The sequence below is a fragment of the Perca fluviatilis genome, chromosome 7, assembly GCF_010015445.1.
Source record: "Perca fluviatilis chromosome 7, GENO_Pfluv_1.0, whole genome shotgun sequence".
NCBI classification, from domain to species: Eukaryota; Metazoa; Chordata; class Actinopteri; order Perciformes; family Percidae; genus Perca; species Perca fluviatilis.
In genome coordinates, this window is record NC_053118.1 from 14,074,364 (window position 1) to 14,097,579 (window position 23,216).

At 41.4% G+C, this 23,216-nt stretch overlaps 1 protein-coding gene and 2 long non-coding RNA genes across 4 annotated transcripts in view; 1 reads left to right on the plus strand and 2 right to left on the minus strand.

Annotated features, from left to right (window-relative positions):
- LOC120561827 (ankyrin repeat and IBR domain-containing protein 1-like) overlaps nucleotides 1–23,216 on the minus strand; it is a 42,103-nt gene that overhangs the window by 5,969 nt on the left and 12,918 nt on the right. For both annotated transcript variants that reach the window (XM_039805110.1, XM_039805111.1), the window contains 11 exons: nucleotides 19,670–19,758; nucleotides 19,399–19,543; nucleotides 15,347–15,513; nucleotides 10,660–10,748; nucleotides 9,721–9,851; nucleotides 6,640–6,774; nucleotides 5,215–5,301; nucleotides 4,752–4,818; nucleotides 3,802–3,947; nucleotides 3,135–3,313; nucleotides 2,900–2,951 (listed from right to left, as the gene is read on the minus strand). In XM_039805110.1, the coding sequence (XP_039661044.1) occupies nucleotides 2,900–2,951; nucleotides 3,135–3,313; nucleotides 3,802–3,947; nucleotides 4,752–4,818; nucleotides 5,215–5,301; nucleotides 6,640–6,774; nucleotides 9,721–9,851; nucleotides 10,660–10,748; nucleotides 15,347–15,513; nucleotides 19,399–19,543; nucleotides 19,670–19,758 (1,287 nt within the window). The remainder of the gene's footprint in view (nucleotides 1–2,899; nucleotides 2,952–3,134; nucleotides 3,314–3,801; nucleotides 3,948–4,751; nucleotides 4,819–5,214; nucleotides 5,302–6,639; nucleotides 6,775–9,720; nucleotides 9,852–10,659; nucleotides 10,749–15,346; nucleotides 15,514–19,398; nucleotides 19,544–19,669; nucleotides 19,759–23,216) is intronic.
- Nucleotides 12,240–13,433, plus strand: LOC120561831. The gene is made up of 2 exons (XR_005639660.1): nucleotides 12,240–12,407; nucleotides 13,097–13,433. It is a non-coding gene; the product is annotated as an uncharacterized LOC120561831 (long non-coding RNA).
- LOC120561830 lies at nucleotides 13,309–14,354 on the minus strand. Its single transcript, XR_005639659.1, has 2 exons — nucleotides 14,219–14,354; nucleotides 13,309–13,631 (listed from the first exon to the last, which is right to left on the minus strand). It is a non-coding gene; the product is annotated as an uncharacterized LOC120561830 (long non-coding RNA).

Genomic DNA, 23,216 nt, shown 5'->3' on the forward strand with positions numbered 1-23,216 from the left:
ACTATTATAACAAACAAAACTCAAATCTAATCTAAATGTCTGGCACGTTATCACTCAGGGGAGTTTATGTAAAATCAATTAACACAGACTGTGTTTCACACAGCGTGTCTAAATGAAATTACAAAAAAAGCACTATGGTGTCAAGGTGTGTGTGCATATGGCTGCCTTTCTAATGATATTTCTAATGATAGGATATCTATGCGTGTGATGGTTGATTGTGTTAATTGAACAATGCTGCTAACTAATATGTAGCAAGAGACTGAGATTCAATTATTTGATGGTGTGAGAAGATGAATGATATAAGGCAGCCTAATTAAGACATAAAAAGCTATTCAATAAAACAAAGTTTTACAGGAAGTATATACCTAGTTCAGGCATATCCTACATATATAGTCTTTCAAACTGAAAAAAACAGTGTAGGCATCACATCTGTCTTCTTAGTTTCACTTCAAACCATGCTGGAGTTATTTTGGAGAAAAGGAATTCTACAAAAGTAGGAATCAAAGTTTCGGGGTTCGGCTTCAGTCAGATGGTGCTCGTAGTGGTCAACTTCAAAACGTACAGAAGAATTTGTAAGCTAGCAATAAACACATGTCTACTCTATCCTTTGGTTGTAGACCAACATGAAAAAGTTGCATATACTTAACTTGCACATCTGCATATCAATACCTCAGGAAATAATGAACTGCATTCTCTATTCACTCATCTCATACATTTGCAAAAGTCACTGAGTCACATTCATATAATCAAAAGTCTGTCAGCCAAACACAGTCTTTCATGTTTCCACCGCTCTAAAAATAGCCCACTATGAAGTGATCTGCAGGCGTTGTAAGAACCATGGAGCGGGCCATCTGTAGCTGTGCCTGTGAGGCAGTCATCAGGCTTTGATTATTACTATAGTGTTCCCATTAACAACTGCAGCTAAGAGACCCTCAATTAGGGGATAAAAATAAAAACGCTTATTTTTTTTATTATTAGTTTAGAGTGGCTTGGTGTTCAGCCTCTGATAGCAAAATTTACTGTGAACTTCCTCCTAGATATACATGCCCAAAATAAATTTGTTGACAACTATTATGTTATTTAAATAACAAGAAAAGGGGATGGAGGTGAGGTGAGCATCTGACCTGAATTTTACATTGATCATTTGTTTTTGTTTTTAAAGATAAGTCACATCTTTGTAGTGTCCGCCTAGCTTAATTAAATCTTTCCTTGTGGCTTGTATACTTAGTTATACGCTTTTGTGTGTTTCAGTTAGCTTATATGCTACATTTGTCTGAGAAATCAATAATGGTATAACAATATTAAGGTATGACACAGGTGTCAACAAACAAGACAGATAGTAATCCTAGTTACTTCATATTAAGACCAACAGTGTAGCAAAACATACACTTCCATTTTATTATTTTGTACATGGAACAGCAGAGAGGAGTGTTCAAAATCCTCTGTTTCAAAAGGCTGACTGCTATTTCACTTTTCAGACTAGTGACCACAGAGAGAGCAGAGAACCTGTAGCACCAAGTACCGAGGCTTAATATTTTATGAACTGCAGACAACAGAGGATCTGCCTGGACCAAATTACCTTGTCGAAATAGGGGTGTGGAAACGATTGGAAGCAATTATATATTAAAAATCAATAATTGTTTGATCATCGCATCATAGCCCTCTAAATTTGAATCCAATTGTGAAGTGCATCGAGCTTCCCACCCCTACAAGATAACAGCACATTTTATGAGCAGAAAGCTAAATAAAAAAAACATATTTTTCAGACATCCTTGGTATCTTGAGTCCTCTCTTTTGCTGTGTGTGTGTGTGTATATAATATACAAATATATATATATATATATATATATATATATATATATATATATATATATATATATATATATTTGTGTATATGTTCAGCAGTGACCGTTTACTCAGTAAACCTTGAGTAAACAAAAGCTTTGCAAAGCATTACCTATGCCTCACTGCACGGTGCTGAGCAAGCAGGGGATAAGGAGTTTCAAATTTAATTTATCAAACTGGCAGACAAGACTGATCTTGTCATTTGTTTTCCTGTCAAAGGGTAATGCCTGCTTTATGCTGTTAAAAGGTGTGCACAATAAGTTTGATGTGAGATTTTCATATCTGTATCGTGTTATAAGGAGCCTTAGGAGAGCTGTTGAGCTTGGTGAATGGGTTCCAGATGAAAAGCCCATATGTTTCAAATCTGCCACAGTCTAGAAACTAAACAATAATAGAAACTTAGAATAGTCACTGCAGTGGATTGTCTTATGCAGCACTACTGAGTGCATGCACCAAGCTGTGTAAAAAAAGGAGGCAGGTCAATAATCAAACCATTATGTGGTCGACAGTTTTACGACTGTAAAAGTTAACTACAAATGCCAGTTACTAATGCGCAATGATCGGGAGCAACCTGCTTAGGTGTTTGCCAGAGAACTGCGCTTTTAATCATTCCAACTGGGTGCACAGGGGAACACTGAACCATCTGGCTCGCTCCAGTGTGTTGAATAACATGGTGATCTTTGGGTCACCACGGTTTGTCAGTGCTGTTGCACAACCAAAGTCAAACCAGCAATATTTAGATATACATACTGACTTTATAAAAAAAGGTATAATGTAATTACATAATCTCAATTTTTCTGTAATGAATTGAACCGAATTAGACAGAAGTGCCTGAATTACTTCATCAAATCAAGCGCTCCATATTTACGGATAAACGGTGCGACCACTCACAGGTATCACAGGTTTCAAGTAACAGGGCACCACTAATCTGTTGAGATATGTTATTGGAAATTTAAAATCCAAAATGTAAAAATATGCATTCGTTCAAACGGGCACCGATGACATTTTAACTAACAAGCCTTCACTTAGAACTACTGAAGATGTGTTCTGTTACCTCAGGTGATGCAAAGCCTAAATATTCCCAGTCCCACGTTCCACCAGCAAAACTGCAAGTGAGGAAGAGACCGAGAGAAGATTTTGTCAGTATAAGATTGTGATTAATTGCTGTAATTTTATAGCTAGTTAGTCACTTTTGAATATTTCAAACTACAGTTCTGATATATTATACCACTGATTTTCATTGTAAAATATTACATGGACACATTTAGGTGAGCATGTCTGTATTTTACCTGCGCCTGGGGGCCTCAGGAGAGTCATTGGGGGCCACTCCCCTGGCTACTGAGGCCAGGAACTCCTGCCTCTTCTGCTGCACCAGACATGCTGCACGGATTATCTTGTGGCGCGGCGTCCGTAGATAAGGCCGGTTAACCTTTTGTGCCAGGTCCTCAGTCACCATCTCCAAGTCCGTCTGAGGACAGAAAGAGAGCTGGCTGGGAAACTTTTTAGGAAACTCAGTGAGTGAGTAATTTTAGTATATGAATACACAATTTCAAGTTCAACTGTCTCATAAAATAATCTGTTCCTAAACTGGAATGTTTAAGGACTAAGTGACTTAAGAAGTAGCCCAACAAGTGAACTACTTTTAAGGATACTGTGTCTTTTAAGATGTATTATTTTTATAAAGACTGTAAGACCAATTGGAGCCTTGCCCATTCATTTAACTGTATTTAAGGTGACAATATAAAAGACAGCAGGTCAGGACATTCCTCATCTATACTGGCGATCATAAATGATATAACACTAGATCTTTAACTAAAACCTGGTTGTGCAGGTATAACTGGGGCAGATTGTGAAGACCATGAGGTAGAAAGCTTTAGTCCCACATCTCTAATGGCCTATATAAAACTGGCTGCTGTGAACATTTGCCTTTCTTTTTTGAATAAGTAGGACTGAAACCTGCATAAGCTCGTAGATCTCTTTCTTTGTGCTTTTGGGCTCAAGAAAGAACCCATAAGGATAAGAGCACTTCAGGATGCGGCGAGTCTTCAGAAGTTCTAGGACTGCATCTTCAATGAATGTAGTGTCAGGTGGGCCTCCTTCCCCTGGGAAAGAGAAGGAGAGAGAGTGGGATAACGAACATGCTTTACTTTTGTAGAAGGCATCTTTTATTCCATCCTAAATTACCTACATGTCTAAGCAGATCAATACAAAATGATGAGAAATCCCAAAACAAAGCATATGAAAGAACCGCTCCACTGTACTAAATGTATTGTAGATATTGTTCTTATTCTTCTATATTAAGGGATGTAGCTTGTTGGCAGGGAAGGGCCAGGAATTGTGCCTTTAGTAAACAATAAATTGGAAATCTCTCTAACAGCTTGCGAGTATCATGCTCACATTGTGAAATGCTCTTTTGAAATCAACAACAAAACAGCCAGATTCAGATCTGCATCAGAATACACAATAGTGATAGTAAATCATGGTTGATTTTTTGGAGAATTAAACCTGTCTGCATATATATTGTGCAGGATGAATTGTGCAAACTTTCAACTGAGCCAGACTCATAAACACTGAGTTATGGCCATTTTTCATTTCTCTGTCAGCTGGCCGTCAGACGTATGTAAGTAACTCCACTACAATCACAATCTTATGAAATTCAAACAGGTTGTAATTGCCTGCACCAATGGCAGTTTAGGACTCTGGACAAAGCTTATTCACAAAGCACAGCTTTTTGGTAACTTAGACGTGCCTGTTGAATAATAACTATATACCCACTGTTAATACATTATTAAGACCTTTGTGTTCCCTCCTGCCTACTTCCAAAAGCTCAATATCAGAGGACTAGATTAAGATGTGTCTAAATATGTAATAAAGATTGATACGGTTATGGCAGACTGCACGCTCACTTCCACTCAGGGCTCGGCTGAGCTGCTCCATCTTCTCTTTGGCGGTTTTTAACAGGCGCTGTTCCAGCTATTGTGAGGAAGACAGAAGTTAGGTTTTATTGTTGAGGAAAAATGTCTTGAGAAGACTGTCCGAATAAACAATGAAGAGTGTCAGAATATGAGGCTGAATAAATCAACAAAAGGTGGGAGCCGAAGACTTTTTTTAATCAAGGCATTGTGAGGTCTGATTATTGTTTAACAACAATCACAGAAAAGTAGGGCAGTCTCCAGTAATACTGTAGAAAGATACAGAAATGCCATACTTTGATCATTTTATAGTATATTGCATTATTATTATTAGTATGAGGCCATGTGCCACTTTTACTGTACACTAGATGACAAGTTCCCACTGCCTCAACCACTGCATGACTGTTAGTACACTGCAAAGCAGACATCATTGGAAAGCAAAGCCAGGCCTGTTTACCTGATAGCTGTGCTCGTGGTTCTTGAAGCGAGTGTAGTAGTGCATAAAACGGTCGAGTTCCTGAAAGCTCTTGTGCTTCTTCTCCGCCTGCAAAACCGTGATGAGACACCAGTCATAGTCAATAAACCCCTGAGCATGTTGTTCCCCTCACAGAGGAAAGTGTAGCTACTCGGTTGAGAGCAGTCAAAGTAAGTGAGTAGTGCCACAGGTAAAATCAGTACTTGTGATGGGGTGGAATTCTCAGTGAAGACTGAGAATGAACTTCTTTTCAACTTTGATGAAGGTGGGCGGATTGATTGTGGATGGCTACATTGTCAAGAATCTAGACATAGCGTGTGTGTGTGTGTGTGTGTGTGTGTGTGTGTGTGTGTGTGTGTGTGTGTGTGTGTGTGTGTGTGTGTGTGTGTGTGTGAGTGAGAGTGTGAGAGTTCCATCTTACGTAAGCTTCATGGGCTGAAGTGCTTTCCTGCAAGTACTGTTTGTGTAGGTGTGTGCACTTTTAAATGGGAAAGTTACGAATGAGAGAGTGTACGTTTTAAGGTTGGGCTGATTGACTACTAGTTATCCATTCTTTCTAACTGTGTTTAACCCTTGTGTTGACTTTGGGTCACATTGACCTGTTTTCAATTTTTGTTTTATATCAGAAAATATGGGACGTAGAAATAAGAGCTGAAAATGTGTAGAAGAAAAATGTAACAATTTAAATCGTTGGAAAAGGCAAATACAAATTGTGAAAAAAGGCATCAAACGTCCGAAAAAAAGTTTTTTTCAAGTTTGACGGGAAGACAACACAAGGGTTAAAGGGGAACTCCGCTGATTTTACACATCAAAGTCTGTTTACAAGTCTTAGAAAGACAAAAGTTTTAAAAATCCTTTTGTGACTCCAGACGGAGCTATGTGAAGTCTAAAAAATTGCCTTAAGTGATGTCCTTTGAGTCAGCGTTGTTTGAAGTGGTAGACTACAAGTTTGAAAATGAGGCTACATTACAAAATATTAACATAACACACCTGAATCTCCGACCCAACTGTCAGTGGTCAAGTTGTATTGTGGGTAATGTAGTCACCAAGTTTTGACACAGGAGAAAAAGGCATTGAATTATGGAGAATATCTCTGGTTCTGCGACGTTGATTTTGATCCTTTTATTTGTCCATTGTGAGTAAGACAATGTACCGCTGTAAAGTCACATTTTGGAAAGGGGACAGTTTAGTGGGCACATGATGAATGATGTTTATCAACTCGAGCCCCTCTGCTTCTTGATTTTATTTTTTAGATGGACAGGTTAGCTGTGGTAGGGCGTTGCGGCTACGCGTGAGTCTCCCCACTGCCTGATCAAACTGGTTATCGCCAATCTAACACACCGATAGCAGGACGATCTGAACATAACTGTCCAACTCTAGTGTGTGTGTGTGTGTGTGTGTCTCTACCTCTTCAGTCATCTCCTTTGACTGCTCCTCCACCTGCTGGATGACCTCGTAGCGGGTGCAACGATAGTAGCCTCCTGTCGATGAGCTGTGCTTTTTCCACTCCTCCAGGCAGATCCAGCAGAAGTCATACTTACACTACACAGAGATAATTACAATATTAAACACACACACGGTTTATTTTTATTTTCACCTGATGAATTCCCCCTAAAGTAAAAAGACACACTTCACAACTCAGTTGATGTTGTGTAACTCCTAATAATATCAATTATGGACCTCTGAGGATATGAAAGCTAAAAAGATGTTTGATATTAGCAAGTCTTATTAAAAAATCTGTTTGAATATCCTTTTTACTGCGCTCAAAATCATAATAATAATTAACTGTGAGAGCAGTCTCTAGAGCTAGGACTCAAAATCTATTTGTCTCTGTGTTGTCTATCTCAATCTTCTTCCCATCTATTTTTTTTCTTTTACAAATGGCAAAGTTTGCTCCTCGTAGCCTGGTGCCGCTAGAAGCCACTCCAACCACATTTGAGATCAGAAAGTCCCGTTGGGTATTGTAGACAAACAAAACACTGCAGCCACTCCTGTTGTCCTGGAAACACCATGCTTACATGACACTTCGGAAAAATCAATACTAAATAAAAGAGTGGGACGAGGGATGAATGGAAGGACAGAGACACACAAAAAGACTGCGTGACTTGAGATTTTAAAAAAGCGTGCAGCCAGACCGGAGGGAAGCAAATGGCAGTGAAAAGACAAAGAAATGTTCCTTGGCAACACTGAGTCCCGTGTTTCCAAGCAACAGGGGTAAAGTCATTTCTCGCCAGGTAATAACAGGTCAAGAGGCTGAGCCCTCCGTGGCCTATCTGCTTGTAAAAGCTGTTCCATTCCTCCCAAACTAATCTCCATCTCTAGTCAGCCTCTTTAACCAGGATGGAGACAGTGGGAGAGCTGTCGCAGAGACAAAAGGAGCCTGGCTGTATGACTGCACTGTGCTCTTTTCATGGCCTGTCCTCCAGCGACAGTGGTAGTAACAGAGATACAGTCAGGCAACATGACTCTGTGTGATTAGCAGTCTCACACTCTCCCTGCACCACTGAGTGTCTTTTTCCCTCAATCACCTCTCTTATTAAGCTCTTGTCCATCCAAGTAAGCCAGAAGCTGCTGGATAACTACAGGACTTCCCAGGTGTTGTGAGGATGACAGTATCATAAGAGGCCACTTGTAAAATCATCTTTTATATTGATGGCTATACTTGGCTGACAGCAGCTTGAACGGGATTACTCATTTTCATCCGAACAATTGCATTTAAGCACCTTTGTTACGGTCACCTTCACCAGAACAAAAGGGCTTCTTACTTGCTCAAATCTGGAGAATATTGTTATCAGCAATTTAACACAACAGTTGTTTCATACTCCAAGGTGTAAATTATAACACACTGGGACATCTTGTGTAATGATTTGAGCAAAGTAACAAGTGCACAAAAGTGTGCAAGATATTAGATAATTGTGTTGTGTGAGATATTTGAAAGTTAAATAAGGCGCACCATCACGAGAATCCAAAATAGTGCTACGACACAACAAAACCTGTCCTACAGGAAAAAAATGTAATTAGCTATTATTTTAGATCTTTTGTTTTCCTACGGCTTCTGAAGTTTAAAGTTAGCAGCTTAAATTTCTCAGTGAACCATCTGTGTGTTTCTCTGATGATTCGTGCATTGTTACTAAGCCCTCAACTTTCCTTCTCATGTTAAACCAATTTCCCTAGAGATGCTCCCACCTAAACCTCTGTCAAAGCCTTGGGAAACCTTAATTAGGTTTCCGCTGAGGAAATTATAATGACATTTAAAACCAGCATGCTCAAATCAAGTCCCTTTTTATCCTGACACAGGAGCTATTTTGTCAGTCTCACTCTCCTCCCTCAGTCGCTCAACTTTCCACTTTGTAGACATTGTGAGACAGTACCTGCAACATCTAGCCTGCGGGTGTGGAAAGCAATATCCAAAAAGTCCAAAACAGATAACATAAGGACGGGGGGGGGGGTGTTGTGTGCGGAGCAGAGAGCCGCTTCTGTGCGTGTGTGAGCGAGAGAGAGCGTGTGTGACAGTGAGTATGAAGTAAGCAGTAATGTTATAGCTGTGAACGTAGCAGTGCAGTGTGTGTGTATAGTTGTTGGTGAATAAATGCTACAACGACCCAAACCAAGTTTCCCGTGTCCACCTGCAGATTAAAGTGAAGGGGGTTAGCCACGGAGCTAGCAGAGCTTCAGCTCAGGCTCACTTAAGGTGGACTGACCTTAAAGGTGGACCAGCTATTCTCTTTTTAGTGACAAGCCGCTCCCTCCACTTTACAGTGTTATTTTGTGTACATTTTATTTAAATTGGCAAGTTTCTGAGACCCAAAAAGGCAGCTAGCCTAAGCCTACCAATTTTATTTATGTAACAGGCAGCATTTTTATTTTTTGTATAACTTGATAACTTGTTATTCTTCACTAAGAATTGAAAAAAACGTTAGTAGAAAGTAAGTTTAGCATGAATAAATGTTACCTTTTGTCTTAGGTTTGCCTTTGTGTGTTTAGACTGTTGCAATCAGATGATGATATTTTTTAAATATAAAAACTCCATAACACACTTTACTCTTTTTTTTTTTTAAAGCCGGAATTTGTCACACCGCCTCTATTAGCGCAAAGCGTACTGGCATAGATACTGAAAATTAGCACCCTTGTTTAATGAATCTAAAATCAATTTCGAATTTAATCTTGACCCCAAGAATCGAATTTGAACGGTGAGATACTGAAAGAGTTACACCCGTAACAATAAGGCCTAAATGTGTCTGTAATTCTGCCCAAATGTTTTCCAATTCAAACTTTGATTCTTATGGCTATTTTATTTGTTTAAATGTAAATAGTGTACAGTACACTGAAATAATTGTGAATTGTAAATTTAGGTATTTTTTCCCCAATCAAAAAACAATTAAACTCATTACCAACTGAAAACATACTGGCCAGAATAGCCTCTGAGATGAAAGAGATACCTAATTACATACTGCAATATAGTAAGACAAATCTCCCAGCCTTACTTACCTTAGCACACTGCATGTGGTTGCAGCCCTCGTTTTTCTGTATTGGGGACTTGCAACTGGCGCAGGGTTTGGAGTTAGAGAGCAACCACAAGCAGTTGGCTGCATCCTCGTAAGCTTCGCTCACACCAGCCACTTCAATAGGAGGAGGGGGAGGTATACAGAACAAATAGAGGCATAATGAGACAGAATGAGAATGACTATTACCACAGCTGCCTGACTAATGTGTATTGCTTATATATTTTGCTAACATCTCCCAAGATGCTCATGCACCACTTACCCCAACCCCCCACACAAACAGAATAATTGGCTATTATCAAAGCACCTCTGATGTGCCATTTGAAATGCCAAGATAAAACTGATTCTGGGGAAATCGAAGGGAAAGATAGTTCCAAAGCAAAATAATTGCTTTTATCTTTCGACTGTCACATCAAGGAAGTGGCACTTTGGAGCAACTTGAGCCATCTTAAATCATCTATTAGATTGCCCACAGTCCAATTACTGCTTCTAAACACTGCGTACTCTCAATGAGTGGGCTGTTCATTTTAATTAATAATTTATCATCAACATGGTGGATTTTAATTGGCTTAGCGCTAAACTGTTTGTAATTACTGTGGTTGAGTTCCAGGCAATTTAGCTCCAAATCAATCACTTGACTGCAACCCAAAAAGTCTGGGCAAGTAAGGGGAATGGCTAATAATCCAAACTTCTTTGTTCTAACAATTTACCATCAGGTACAGTAGCTTACCGTTAGTTAGGGGATGGTTTAATAGATAAAATAAAACTGCATAGACTAACTGACTAAACCATTTGACATTATGTCTGTTAAAACAGCATTAAAACATAAGTTTAAAAGCAGAATGCCGTGTAGTTTGTAAATTCAGCTGTAACCTAATGTATAATACCAAAAAACTGAAATAAATAAATGGATGTCAATACTCACATTCCTCAGGTCTCATCTCAGAGACTTTTTGTTGCCACAACTTCCAGATGTCACAGTCACAGGGTTCATGGGCCTCGCCTCGACACTCCCTGGAATATACACAGACAGATTAGACTGATGCAGACTGTTTTATAAATGAAATTAAGACAAATGAGGAACACACCAATCATACAGTGCTGTCAGAGATACTGTCAAAACCGTCAACCACAAATGGCCATATCCAACTTTCAACCAAATGCCTTCCTCGTGTCAAGGGAACTATTAAAGTCAGACCTGTGTTACACGCAGTTCCATTACCAAATGTAATGTCAACTGCACTCTTGAGTAAACCTGACAAGTGAACCTAACAGCTACTTTCAGGAACCATATAGTGAGGTGGGGTACTGTGTGGTCAGTGTTTCCGTTATATACATTTTGCAGCTGCGACGCATCGCCCTATGAAATGTCATGAAATTGCAATGACACAGCTCTGCGAAGCTCTCGTTTACCGAACTGAAACGAACGGTCGTCTGCTCTCTCTCTCCACTTTGAGAATGAGCAACTGGAACAGTGACAGGGCGTCAATCACTCGTGGTCATGGCAACCAAATAAACAACAGCACGAGTACGGCATTGTCAAACAGGGACGATAGCCTCGACGGCTGCATTCCCATGGAAACCGCGCTCACATAGAATCAGAATCAGAAAACTGTAAAATGTGGCCATTACAGTAGCTTGGAAAATAGGGATATGGGGCACTGCATTTGATGAATTTACTGTTTATCAGACCACAAATGAGACAAGAATTAGCTAGCTAGCGCACCCCGTGGTCCCTCTGCCTTACTCGCCGCCAGCAGACTACTTGCCTCCACTAGGTGGAGGAATACACAGCATTCAGAATCATGTTGCCAAGCTAACATCAATAGTTACAAATATGTGTACACAGAAAATGATTGGATACCCATGCAAATAAATGCATACAAACAGCATAGGTGCTGGAATTTAGCATTTAAGGGACCCTGCATGTTCACCATGTGCATATAAAGTATTAAAGATTATTCATACTAATTTTCCACAATTTGTTATGAAAGACTTAAAATAGATTAAATAAAGTTTATCCACCAATCAGCACATATATTTTAGGGGGGGGTTAGTTTGCTGAAGCACGGAAGGGAGGGGACGGGATGTGGAAGAGGGAGGGGCAAGCTAGTCTCGTTTTGTTTGAAAATACTTTGAACGTCAACAAGAATAACATCTCCCAACATTGCTTAGAGCACCTTTAAGTACGATGCAAGTTGGGAGTATTTTTATGGAGCCAGGACAGTGACAGTAACCTGTAGTATTGAAAATAAAAATTGGCATTGAAACAACAAATATTGGAACTGAAAAATTTTGAACTGAAATATAAAACACAAACATCAAAAAGTAATAATCTCACAATGCTATTATTTTATTTCACTTTGACATATTTTTGCATTATGATAGGTTTTTCAATGCCAATCTACATTTTTTCTTGATGTCTGACTTTTTTCAGTGACAGTTTTTTTTTTTACGCTGTCAGGATTTTTACAATGTCACTGGTTTTCAGTTTCAACTTTCTGTCACTGTTTTGGCGTAGGGAGGAGGGGCCTGAGGGGAGGGACAAAGGGGCGTGGTGTACAGGTAATTTGCATAGGCTACTGGGAGAGACCGCAGCTCCACAGGCATCCTCACAGATTACCCATATCTGCAATGGCTTCCACAAGTTCACCTGGAACCTCCAAATCTCAAGTAAGTCTGTTTATTTCTGCCATTTCTTTTCACGTAGAAGCAGGCTGGTTTAGTGTTAACTTTAAATGTAGGCCTAAGCTGTGGCAGAGGTTAGAACTGTTCTCTTAATACATCCATGCTTAGCACACGTCAGCTAACTTGTGGCTAATTGTAGCTAAGTCTCCCGCCAGGGATGTCAATCTATCTTCTATAATCTAGTATTTATAATAACAGTAATTCCTGTCCTTTAGGAGTCCTAAGGCCAGTGTTACTGCTGGTGCACGAGGCTTGACTCTCCGCATCTCTCAGTCCGTCATGGATGTCTTAAGAGAACGAGCTCCCGCTCTCTCTACCTGCGCGCCTGGCACGGAACGCCCCCTCCCCATAACTATCCTCCAATCACAAGTATAGCTGCTGACTGACAGGTTTCTAGGCAAATCACACAGGCAGAACGCGTTTACTGACATCTCCAACTGGGAAAACAGTTACTGAAAAACTGCCTTAGCTGAACATAAGTTAACATTATCATGTAAACAGTCCAGTACAATATTTTATAACTGTTAAACTGATATTATCGGTTAAAGGTTTACTTGGACATACATGTTTAAACTTGCCTGTAAACAAAAACTAGTATGTCTGTGGTATTTCTGGCTCAAAGGCATAACCTTTACATTTCTCATCTGATTTCACTAAGTTGTGTATAATTACAGGCACCTTCGACTGGGAGGCAGCTTACGGAGAGACTGCTGAGAAGGCTTCAGGAAGTTCTGCAACGTCAGCCTGTGGATTTTGACTATTTACACTTACACTGTTTTTAGTCATGAAATGGGACTTGTACCCTTTCGCATAGGCCAGTACACATTAACCCTCATATGCATTATCATTGCATTTACTGTAATTTGTTAAGAAATATAGAGTCAAATTCTTACTTGAATATATTTATTTGTTATTCACTGAAAAGGTACAGATTTAACTGTTTTGCTGGAGCCCATACTGTAAATGCATGTCATTTCAAAAATTGTTAAGGATTAAAATCAGTACTACATATAAAGTAGTAGTGGTATTTGTCATTTTAAAATAACAAACAAAATGTTTTTCCTGTGTTGTCCTGCCATGTTTATGTGTAAAGAATCACATAGTTCTGCCACAGTCTGCGGCCTCAGAGGGCACTGGATGGGTGGTAAAAGTACTCCACTGGCAGACTCTTCTGTCACGGTCCCCCTCCAAGAAAAGATCTTGTATATCCTGTAATTGACAAGTAATGTTAAAAGACTGCAGTTGCTTTTAGAATACTTCACAAAACAATTACACTTTTTTTGTAAATAAAATGCACACTTTAGGTGTGCATTTAATTTGTTATGCACATATGGCCATAATAAGCATCCAAAACAAAATTGAAAAAAAAGGTTTAATTGAACATTTTGAAGCTGCACGGTGTCCTGGACAAGTCTGGTAGTGTCAAGGTCCCTCTGAGGCGTGGTACAAACAGACTGTTATACAGTCTATCGGTACAAATATATAGTGGGTACAAAATAAATGCAGACTGTTGGAGGGATTTAGCAGGCGACCCTCTTAAAGACTGACACATCAGTGCACTATTAATATCACTTTAAACCCCCAAGTGGGCTAGCTGATGTGGTATTAGCTAGCGGCGTAGCTTGTTCAACGGGAGACTTAGCTACAATTAGCCACAAGTTAGCTGACGTGTGCTAAGCATGGATGTATTAAGAGAACAGTTCTAACCTCTGCCACAGCTTAGGCCTACATTTAAAGTTAACACTAAACCAGCCTGCTTCTACGTGAAAAGAAATGGCAGAAATAAACAGACTTACTTGAGATTTGGAGGTTCCAGGTGAACTTGTGGAAGCCATTGCAGATATGGGTAATCTGTGAGGATGCCTGTGGAGCTGCGGTCTCTCCCAGTAGCCTATGCAAATTACCTATACACCACGCCCCTTTGTCCCTCCCCTCAGGCCCCTCCTCCCTACGCCAAAACAGTGACAGAAAGTTGAAACTGAAAACAGTGACATTGTAAAAATCCTGACAGCGTAAAAAAAAAAACTGTCACTGAAAAAAGTCAGACATCAAGAAAAAATGTAGATTGGCATTGAAAAACCTATCATAATGCAAAAATATGTCAAAGTCAAATAAAATAATAGCATTGTGAGATTATTACTTTTTGATGTTTGTGTTTTATATTTCAGTTCAAAATTTTTCAGTTCCAATATTTGTTGTTTCAATGCCAATTTTTATTTTCAATACCACAGGTTACTGTCACTGTCCTGGCTCCATATATTTTACCCTATCTTAGCATAAAGACTGGTATTAGCCAGACTTTAGGAGTGGTACCTGGTTTTCACTAGGAAATATTTTTCCTCAGACTCTTTCTTAAACTGCTGTTTGGCGAACTGCAGGCAGTCATATGCCTTTTACTCAGGAGGAGCTTCCATCTAGCCACCCTATCGTTAAGAAATGATCAATGGAGTGCTGTTTTTTGGCTAGATGGTGCCCAACAGAGCTTTAGAGGTATCTGTTGGAGAGGCCTTTGGATTCTTAGTTGGAGCCCTGAAAATGGCCAATCTTTCCTGGTTACTGGGTTGGACTGGACACCCAACTCTCACATGACTCTTGGTGATTTCCAACTTTTTCTATTTCACAGTAATAGACCCGGGAACTTCTAAACGTGGGTAGTGTATAAACCCCACAAACACGGATATGGACAAATACACTTCTAATGTTACTGGTTTTTCTGTAAGAAACAATAAATGTCTGTTGTAATAAATAGCTGACCCTTAATCAATCAAAACATGTTATTTGCTTCATAAAGTTTTGCTTTCAATAATCTCCATTACTGGTACATTAGAATATTTCAAGTTTTGAAATTTAAATTTAAACTATAATACACATGATTACAGAAATGTTTACATTTTCATATATAAGGTGTGGTACTGGTTACTGACCAGCAGAAGAGGTGGCCTTTGCCACAATCTACAGCTGGGGCCCGGAGGAGGGGGAAGCTAAGAGAGTCTGAGGTGGAGGTCCCAGGACCCTGGGTTTTCAGTCTTACTGCCCTTTCGCACCCTGCCACAGGACACCAGCGGATTGCTGGATTGTTCTCCACAAATGCCTGTCAATAGAAGAAACAAAAAAGATTAAAGGTGCAGTAAGCGATGCTGCTCAAAGATTGTTGGTATTTGAACTCAACTGCCAAACAAATACAACCCTCCATTTCTGAAGCTCCACACCCCAGATTCACAGACCGATAACTACTGGTCGGCCGGCACATTCACATGCTGCCTCCCCCCTCCCCCCCCCTACCATCAACTGTCACCGCCTGTTGCCAATTGGCTGGAATAGTGTTTTGTGGCTCGTTCACTCCTTCCTGTTTGTTTTCCATTTAAGCAGCCAGGGCTGTGTAGGAACACCAGATGTTTTTTAAGCGTACACAGAAAATAGAGAGCTAGTTGACCATGAGGAGATATTCGCTGAATTTGACAAAAAGTGTATTGGATTTAAAAAAACAAGGTAGAAATGGAGTGACCCTGCCCGGAGGAAGCCCGGGGCCCCCGTCTGGAGCCAGGCCCAGACGGCGGGCTCGTCGGCGAGCGCCTGGTGGCCGGGTTTGCCACGGAGCCCGGCCGGGCACAGCCCGAACAAGCTACGTGGCTCCCATCTCTCCAGCCCATGGGCCCACCACCTGTGGGAGGAACCGCTGGGGTCGGGTGCGCTGCCACATGGGTGGCAGTGAAGGTCAGGGGCCTCGGACGGACCAGACCCGGGCAGCAGACGCTGGCTCTGGGGAACGTGGAACGTCACCTCTCTGTGGAAAGGAGCCGGAACTGGTGCGGGAGGTGGAGCGCTACCGGTTAGATCTGGTGGGGCTTACCTCTACGCCCGTCTCGGTTCTGGAACCGTACTCCTGGATAGGGGTTGGACTCTTTTCTTCTCCGGTGCTGCTCAGGGGTGTGCGGCCCGGGCGGGTGTGGGGATACTAACAAGCCCCGGCTGAGCCGCCGCTGCGTTAGTTTACCCGGTGGACGAGAGGGTCGCCTCCCTACGCCTGCGGGTTGTGGGGAAAACTCTGACTGTTGTTTGTGCATATGCACCAAACAGGAGTTCGAGTATTCGGCCTTCTTGAGAACCTTGAGTGGAGTCCTGCATGGGGCGCCAGTGGGGGACTCCATTGTTCTGCTGGGGGACTTCAACGCACGTGGGCAATGATGGAGACACCTGGAGTGCGATTGGGAGGAACGGCCTCCCTGATCTAAACCAGAGTGGTTGTTTGTTGTTGGACTTCTGTGCTAGTCATGGATTGTCTATAACGAACACCATGTTCGAACATAGGGATGCTCATAAGTGTACCTGGTACCAGAGCACCCTAGGCCGAAGGTCAATGATCGATTTTATAATCGTTTCATCTGATCTGAGGCCGTATGTTTTGGACACTCGGGTGAAGAGAGGGGCAGAGCTGTCAACCGATCACCATCTGGTGGTGAGTTGGGTCAGGGGGTGGGGGAAGACTCTGGACAGACCTGGTAAGCCCAAACTTGTAGTGCGGGTAAATTGGGAACGTCTGGAGGAGGCCCCTGTCCAACGGACTTTCAACTCGCACCTCCGGCGGAGCATTGAACCCGAGTGGACAATGTTCAAAGTTTCCATTGCTGAAGCTGCGGCGAGGAGCTGTGGTCTTAGGGTCTTAGGTGCCTCAAGGGGCGGTAACCCACGAACACCGTGGTGGACACCGGTGGTCAGGGAAGCCGTCCGACTGAAGAAGGAGTCTTTCCGGGATATGTTATCCCAGAGGACTCCGGAGGCAGTTGCAGGGTACCGAAGGGCCCGAAGGGCTGCAGCCTCTGCCGTGAAAGAGGCAAAGCAGCGGGTGTGGGAGAAGTTTGGAGATGACATGGAGAAGGACTTTCGGTCGGCACCAAAGTGCTTCTGGAAAACTGTTCGCCACCTCAGGAGGGGGAAGCGGGGAACCATCCAAGCTGTGTACAGTAAGGATGGGACACTGTTGACCTCAACTGAGGAGGTAATAGGGCGGTGGAAGGAGCATTTTGAGGAACTCCTGAATCCGACTAATACACCCTCTATGTTAGAGGCAGAGCTGGAGGATGACGGGGGATTGTCGTCGATTTCCGGGCGGAAGTCACTGATGTAGTCAAACAACTCCACAGTGGCAAAGCCCCGGGGAATTGATGAGATCCGTCCAGAAATGCTCAAGGCTCTGGGTGTGGAGGGGCTGTCCTGGTTGACACGTCTCTTCAACATTGCGTGGAAGTCTGGAACAGTGCCAAAGGAGTGGCAGACTGGGGTGGTGGTTCCCCTTTTTTAAAAAGGGACCAGAGGGTGTGTGCCAATTACAGGGGTATCACACTTCTCAGCCTCCCTGGTAAAGTCTACTCCAAGGTGCTGGAAAGGAGGGTTCGGCCGATAGTCGAACCTCAGGTTGAGGAGGAACAATGCGGATTCCGTCCTGGTCGTGGAACAACGGACCAGCTCTTCACTCTCGCAAGGATCCTGGAGGGGGCCTGGGAGTATGCCCAACCGGTTGTATATTGTAGATGTTTTCCATTTTAAGCCAACTATAGCAAATCCTTAGCCTGGATGCCAGCCGAACTTAGCCCTGCCCACAAAATTCGAGGTCGGGAAGTTCGGTCTGGAGTCGCTCCGTTGAGAAGCAATTATTGCCCGAACAGGATCTGTTCGGACCAATCAGATTGTCGGACAGATGATCAACAGCAACAGAATCAACCACGTCACCAAAGAACGCTTGGGTTGGATTTTTTGAGATGTGTAGATTCCACCATCGCGTCTTTTACAGAAGATATCGACAGCGCATTCATTTTAAAATCCTCAGCGGAGGAGCCTCAACAACTGCCCGAAAGCACAGTAGCGTTATATGGTGGAGCGAGATAGAGAGAGACTGGAGAGAGAGCGTTATATGGTAGAGAGAGATAGAGAGAGACTGAAGAGAGAGAGAGCGTTATATGGTGGAGAGAGATAGAGAGAGACTGAAGAGAGAGAGCGTTATATGGTGGAGAGACAGAGAGAGACTGAAGAGAGGGAACGCCGGCGCTAGAACAAAGCCGTGAATCAGAGAAATAAAACGTGTTTTCGCCGATTCATCTCTAGAAATGCGACTGTAGCGAGCATGTCACTATCATTAACGTTATCCACATTTATATTTACAAGAAACAAATGATATATCCAGCTTCAAAAAAGTCTAAAAGTCGGAAGTTAGAACGAATGCATTGTGCAAAGAGTGGTTGCTATGGAGACGATATACAGTGTTGAGTTCTGTTCATAGACAGTATATAAGGTTCTGTTGACGGTTGAGTTGAGTTCTGTTGCTCTGATTGGTTGGAGGTCTATCCAATGAATGCAGAGGCATTTTTTTTTCCTGGTTCGGTTGGAACACGCCCCATAATCACAGCCCAATGGAGCGGTTTCAGACTCACATTCTGAGTAGAATCTGAGTATGACCACGTCAGGCTAGCAAATCCTGGGTTTGCCCTATTTTTTAAGTACTTTAATGTTGAATTTGATGACAGTGCCTGTGCAGCTTGAATGAGAACATGTTTATGTTTCTATGACAACTCAAATAAGGATTCTTGTTATTTATTTCAGATTTGTGCCTCTTACACTTCAATTAAGGAAAAAATATATAGGTGAAAAAAAGTCAAGTCAATGTCATTCTTGGCTGGTTGGTATTGGGATCTGGCAGTTTGGTAACAAACAAAAAAAATCCCATTTCATTCGGACCACTTCATTTCTGATTTATACAGTTCAACTAAATGCCGTTTAGCTTTTTAAGAATATCTCTCTACTCTCCTTAATGTTAGTCAACTAGCATCTATATTCAATTTAGTGGTCTTTGCTGTAGATTGCAATTCAACTGCACAAGTCATGTTTATCTCTGAAGGTGATAATATAATATTAATATGTGTAGAAGGGTTACAGTTAAAAGGAAATCTGTTTAGTGCACAGTTCTGTTTTTTCATCTAGTTACCTTGATGTCAAACTGGAGGTAGCGCTTGTCCATCTCTCTAGACACCACACTCTCAATGACTTCTACAGGCACTAGCTGGTAGCAGTCAAATGCCGGACAGAAGATGTTATGGGCTTCACCCTCTTGGATCTTCAAATTTAGAAACCTAAGGAAGCATACATACATTGCAGACAGCAATGACATATACAAAGAAAAATGGTGAAGAAGATCAGTGTAAGAAAAGTAGGAGCTGATCCGCAGAATCCGCAGGCTAAACCAAAATTTAACTTACCCTTCCCAGCATGCTCTGCAAAATTCGTGGCCACAGGACATGTCAACAGGTTCCTCGAAGACGGAAATGGAAGACATGCAGATACCACACTGTGACACAAAAGAAAAGAGATACAATCTGTCTTGAGGCCACAGTCAGTGTAGATAAAAAAAGAAAATCTGCCATTAAAGATAATTTTCTGAACAAAATTCTAAAAACTCTTTGTTGCAATTTAAAAAGGCCCTTAAGTACAATTCATGTATTATTTCTAGGGCTGTACCGGTTTGTGTATTCGTGCCGAACCATCATGGAAGAAGGGTCACGGTTCGGTGGATGCAGAAAACACAGAATGTAGGTTGATTCCCTTAATGCGGAACCAACGTTCACAAGGGCTAGTTCTGCCTGGAAAATTGTATCTGTACGCCGTTAGCTACAGGTGCTGAGGTTATCACAACAAAGTTGTTTCCACCAAGCAGTCCGGTTCAGTTCGTTACACATTAGAACGGTTATTTATGTGTTTACCATTAGTATAAGTTCTGGCTAGTACCTAATACTTTTTTTTGGTACCACCTCAGTCGAGGTTCCAAGCAGTACTAAAAGGTGCAGTTAAAACACTGCAGACCACTGGTCAAAGAGAATTTGAGGGTAACACGGGACATTCTGCACAAACCCACCATTTTAATAATGCCAAGTTACCATCAATAGCGACCGTAATATTTTTATTTACTAAACCCAGATAAAAAAGAAAATAATAGCAGCCGCAAAACTAGGCTGTACACTAAGCCATACAACTGACAAGGTGCAGACTTTCCTCTGTTAGGATTCAGTGAGTGTGGCTTTAAAGAGGTCCTGGCAGTTTCACGCGGTGATGCTATGGCGATCAGCTGAGAATCCCACCTACACTGACTTGAATCGAGCAGAGCCATAACATACAGTGGAAACATGGCACATGGGGATTTGCGTGCTTGTCAGTCACACTATAGCGAGCGCAAATGAAACGCCAGAGCTGGAAGAACAGCCTGTGGGTTCCTGGTCAGCTACCACAGAAAAGGAGAGAGAGAGTTATATTAGTTATATAGGCTAAGACGAGATGCAAAAGCAGAACGGGATAAGACAATTACTGAAGCAACTGGCATTTACTTTGGCATATAGCCAAGGTGGAACTAATTGTAACACTCCTAATGCAAGTTTTATTTTTTATTATTCTATTTATTCAGTATTTTCTGTTTCATAGCATAATAGTGCCTTCACACCGCCAGAATTCGGCATCGCGATTACAAAAAAATGCAAAAAAGAGACAAATTCATGGGGGTGGAGCGAATGATGCAAATAGCGCAACACGAATTAAGCCAATACATAAAATTTGCGGCACTCGCGTGAGTTGAAATATTTCAACTTGAGCGAGAAATTTGTGTGACGCCGTGTCTCAAAAGCCTACAGCTCTACACTGTGGGGTAATGCGAGTAACACGATTAAACACAAATGATCCCAAACTTATGCCACGATCAAACTCTTGTGATTAAAGCGACGCGAATATTTGCAACACTGCAGTCTGAACGCACCATAAGAGAGTCTTTTCAGTTTTATAGCCTGTTGTGACCTGTTGCTTTTTGGGAAAGTGTTTGTATAGTGTAATATAGAAGTGTTTAATGGTCCTTCCCTTTGTGTAATAATAAAAATAGTTAACCAAAGTTGCCAGTGAGAAAAATCTGTCCCCAGCAAGAGGATTGTGTCTTTGACACTTGCACTAATGTCAGTTAAAAGAAAGAAATGGATCCTTATGCATTTGGTTTTTTTCTGCTGTACCAAACTAGGGCTGCAGCTATCAATTATTTTAGTAGTCAGTTCCCTAAAAATTAACAACTAGCTATAACCAGCTAACCAGCTCTGTGATGAGCGGGGAGCTCTCATCTCAACTAGCAATCGTATTGATTTACATTAAATGCTAACGGTAACGTTACCTTGTACCGGGTCGCTTCGGGAGTGTGCAACTTTAGACTGGATGCTTTCTGCTGAGATGCTGAAGAACTGATGTTGTGCTATTGTGGTAGGCTAGTTCTGTTTTACAAAATACACACTGTACAGAGTTTTTGTTTCGCTGCAGCTTGAAATGATCCCAAACTTTTTTCGTTTTCTCTGGACCGTCTGTTCTCTTTGCCCCTCGCTATTTTCTCTCTTGGTATAGTTCTTGATTTATATTAAAAAATTAATAAAAAATAAAAACACTGTGTCAAAGGCCAGCCCAGGCCTAGATGATAACCTCTCATTAGTATGTGGCTCACAGATTACTGTTCTGTCATCAGATGTATTTTTTCACATCCACACACATCCACACACACACACACACACACACACACACACACACACACACACACACACACACACACACACACACACACACACACACACACACACACACACACACACACACACACACACACACACACACACACACACACACCTTGTTACAGTGAAAGACTGGCCCTAACAACAGACAAAGGAAGCAGTGTACTTCAACAATGTAAGTATTGATTTGTGAAAGAGCAGACTGTGATATAATCAACTGTAACCTTTAAACGAGCCCTTGAGTCGGTCGATTGGCACAGTGCAGTTCAAGGCACAGAGCCACGACAAAAGATACTGTCAGCCAAACGCAACCTATAATTTCTCATAAAGTAATTGATAAATCAAAGCTGTCAGCTTCAGCTATAATCTACCATCAACAGTTTAGTTATACATACCCAAACACTAATCATCACTCATCCAAAAAGATTATGTCCTCGAACACTAAACTTTTCAGAGCATGGCAAAAACTGTCTAACTTTGCCCACAAGTGCAATGCCATTTCAGAATCTTAAAAGTCCCTGGTCACTAATGCAAGGTGTCTAAAAAACCATGAAAACACAAGGGATATATTAACAGAATCAGCTTTCCGTCATTATTTTGTATATGAATTCTCAAATATATATAATGGCCGAGTAAATGCCACTTTTATGCTTACAGTACGTAAGTTTCAACTTATATGTATAACATAAGCTGCATTGCAAACACATCACAACAAGCGTGTATACATTTAGCATGTTCACATTAGCAGGCTCATAATATAGTTCTACACACTGAAAAAAAACTTTAAAATGTGTCCAATTGGTCTTCTATACACATTACCTGGCATAATTTCCAACTGCTCACAAAGAAGACTGCTGAGGAAAATGTCAAGCATTTTTGATAATTATCAGGAAACCCGAGACAAGGTCAGGATAATAGGAGGGCAATTAAACAGGGGGTGTTCCGCTGACCCTCTTGCAGCAGCGGGTCAATAATGTTCTTGTAGACGTGCAGATTCTGCATAGCTGTGGAAAACACACCTTCCATGAGGTTTGACAGCACACTTGCATGTCCATGACTCATGAGAGCTGTAGTTTTTGCCAGCTCACAAAATATTTCTTTTATCTTTGTTAAAACTACAAAGTGCTTAAAGTTTAGTTTGCAGACAGTACTTAATACCAGTTTATGTCAGCTGTAGAGGGAAAACAATTAGCAGACAGCATGACAATTCCACACATCTGGA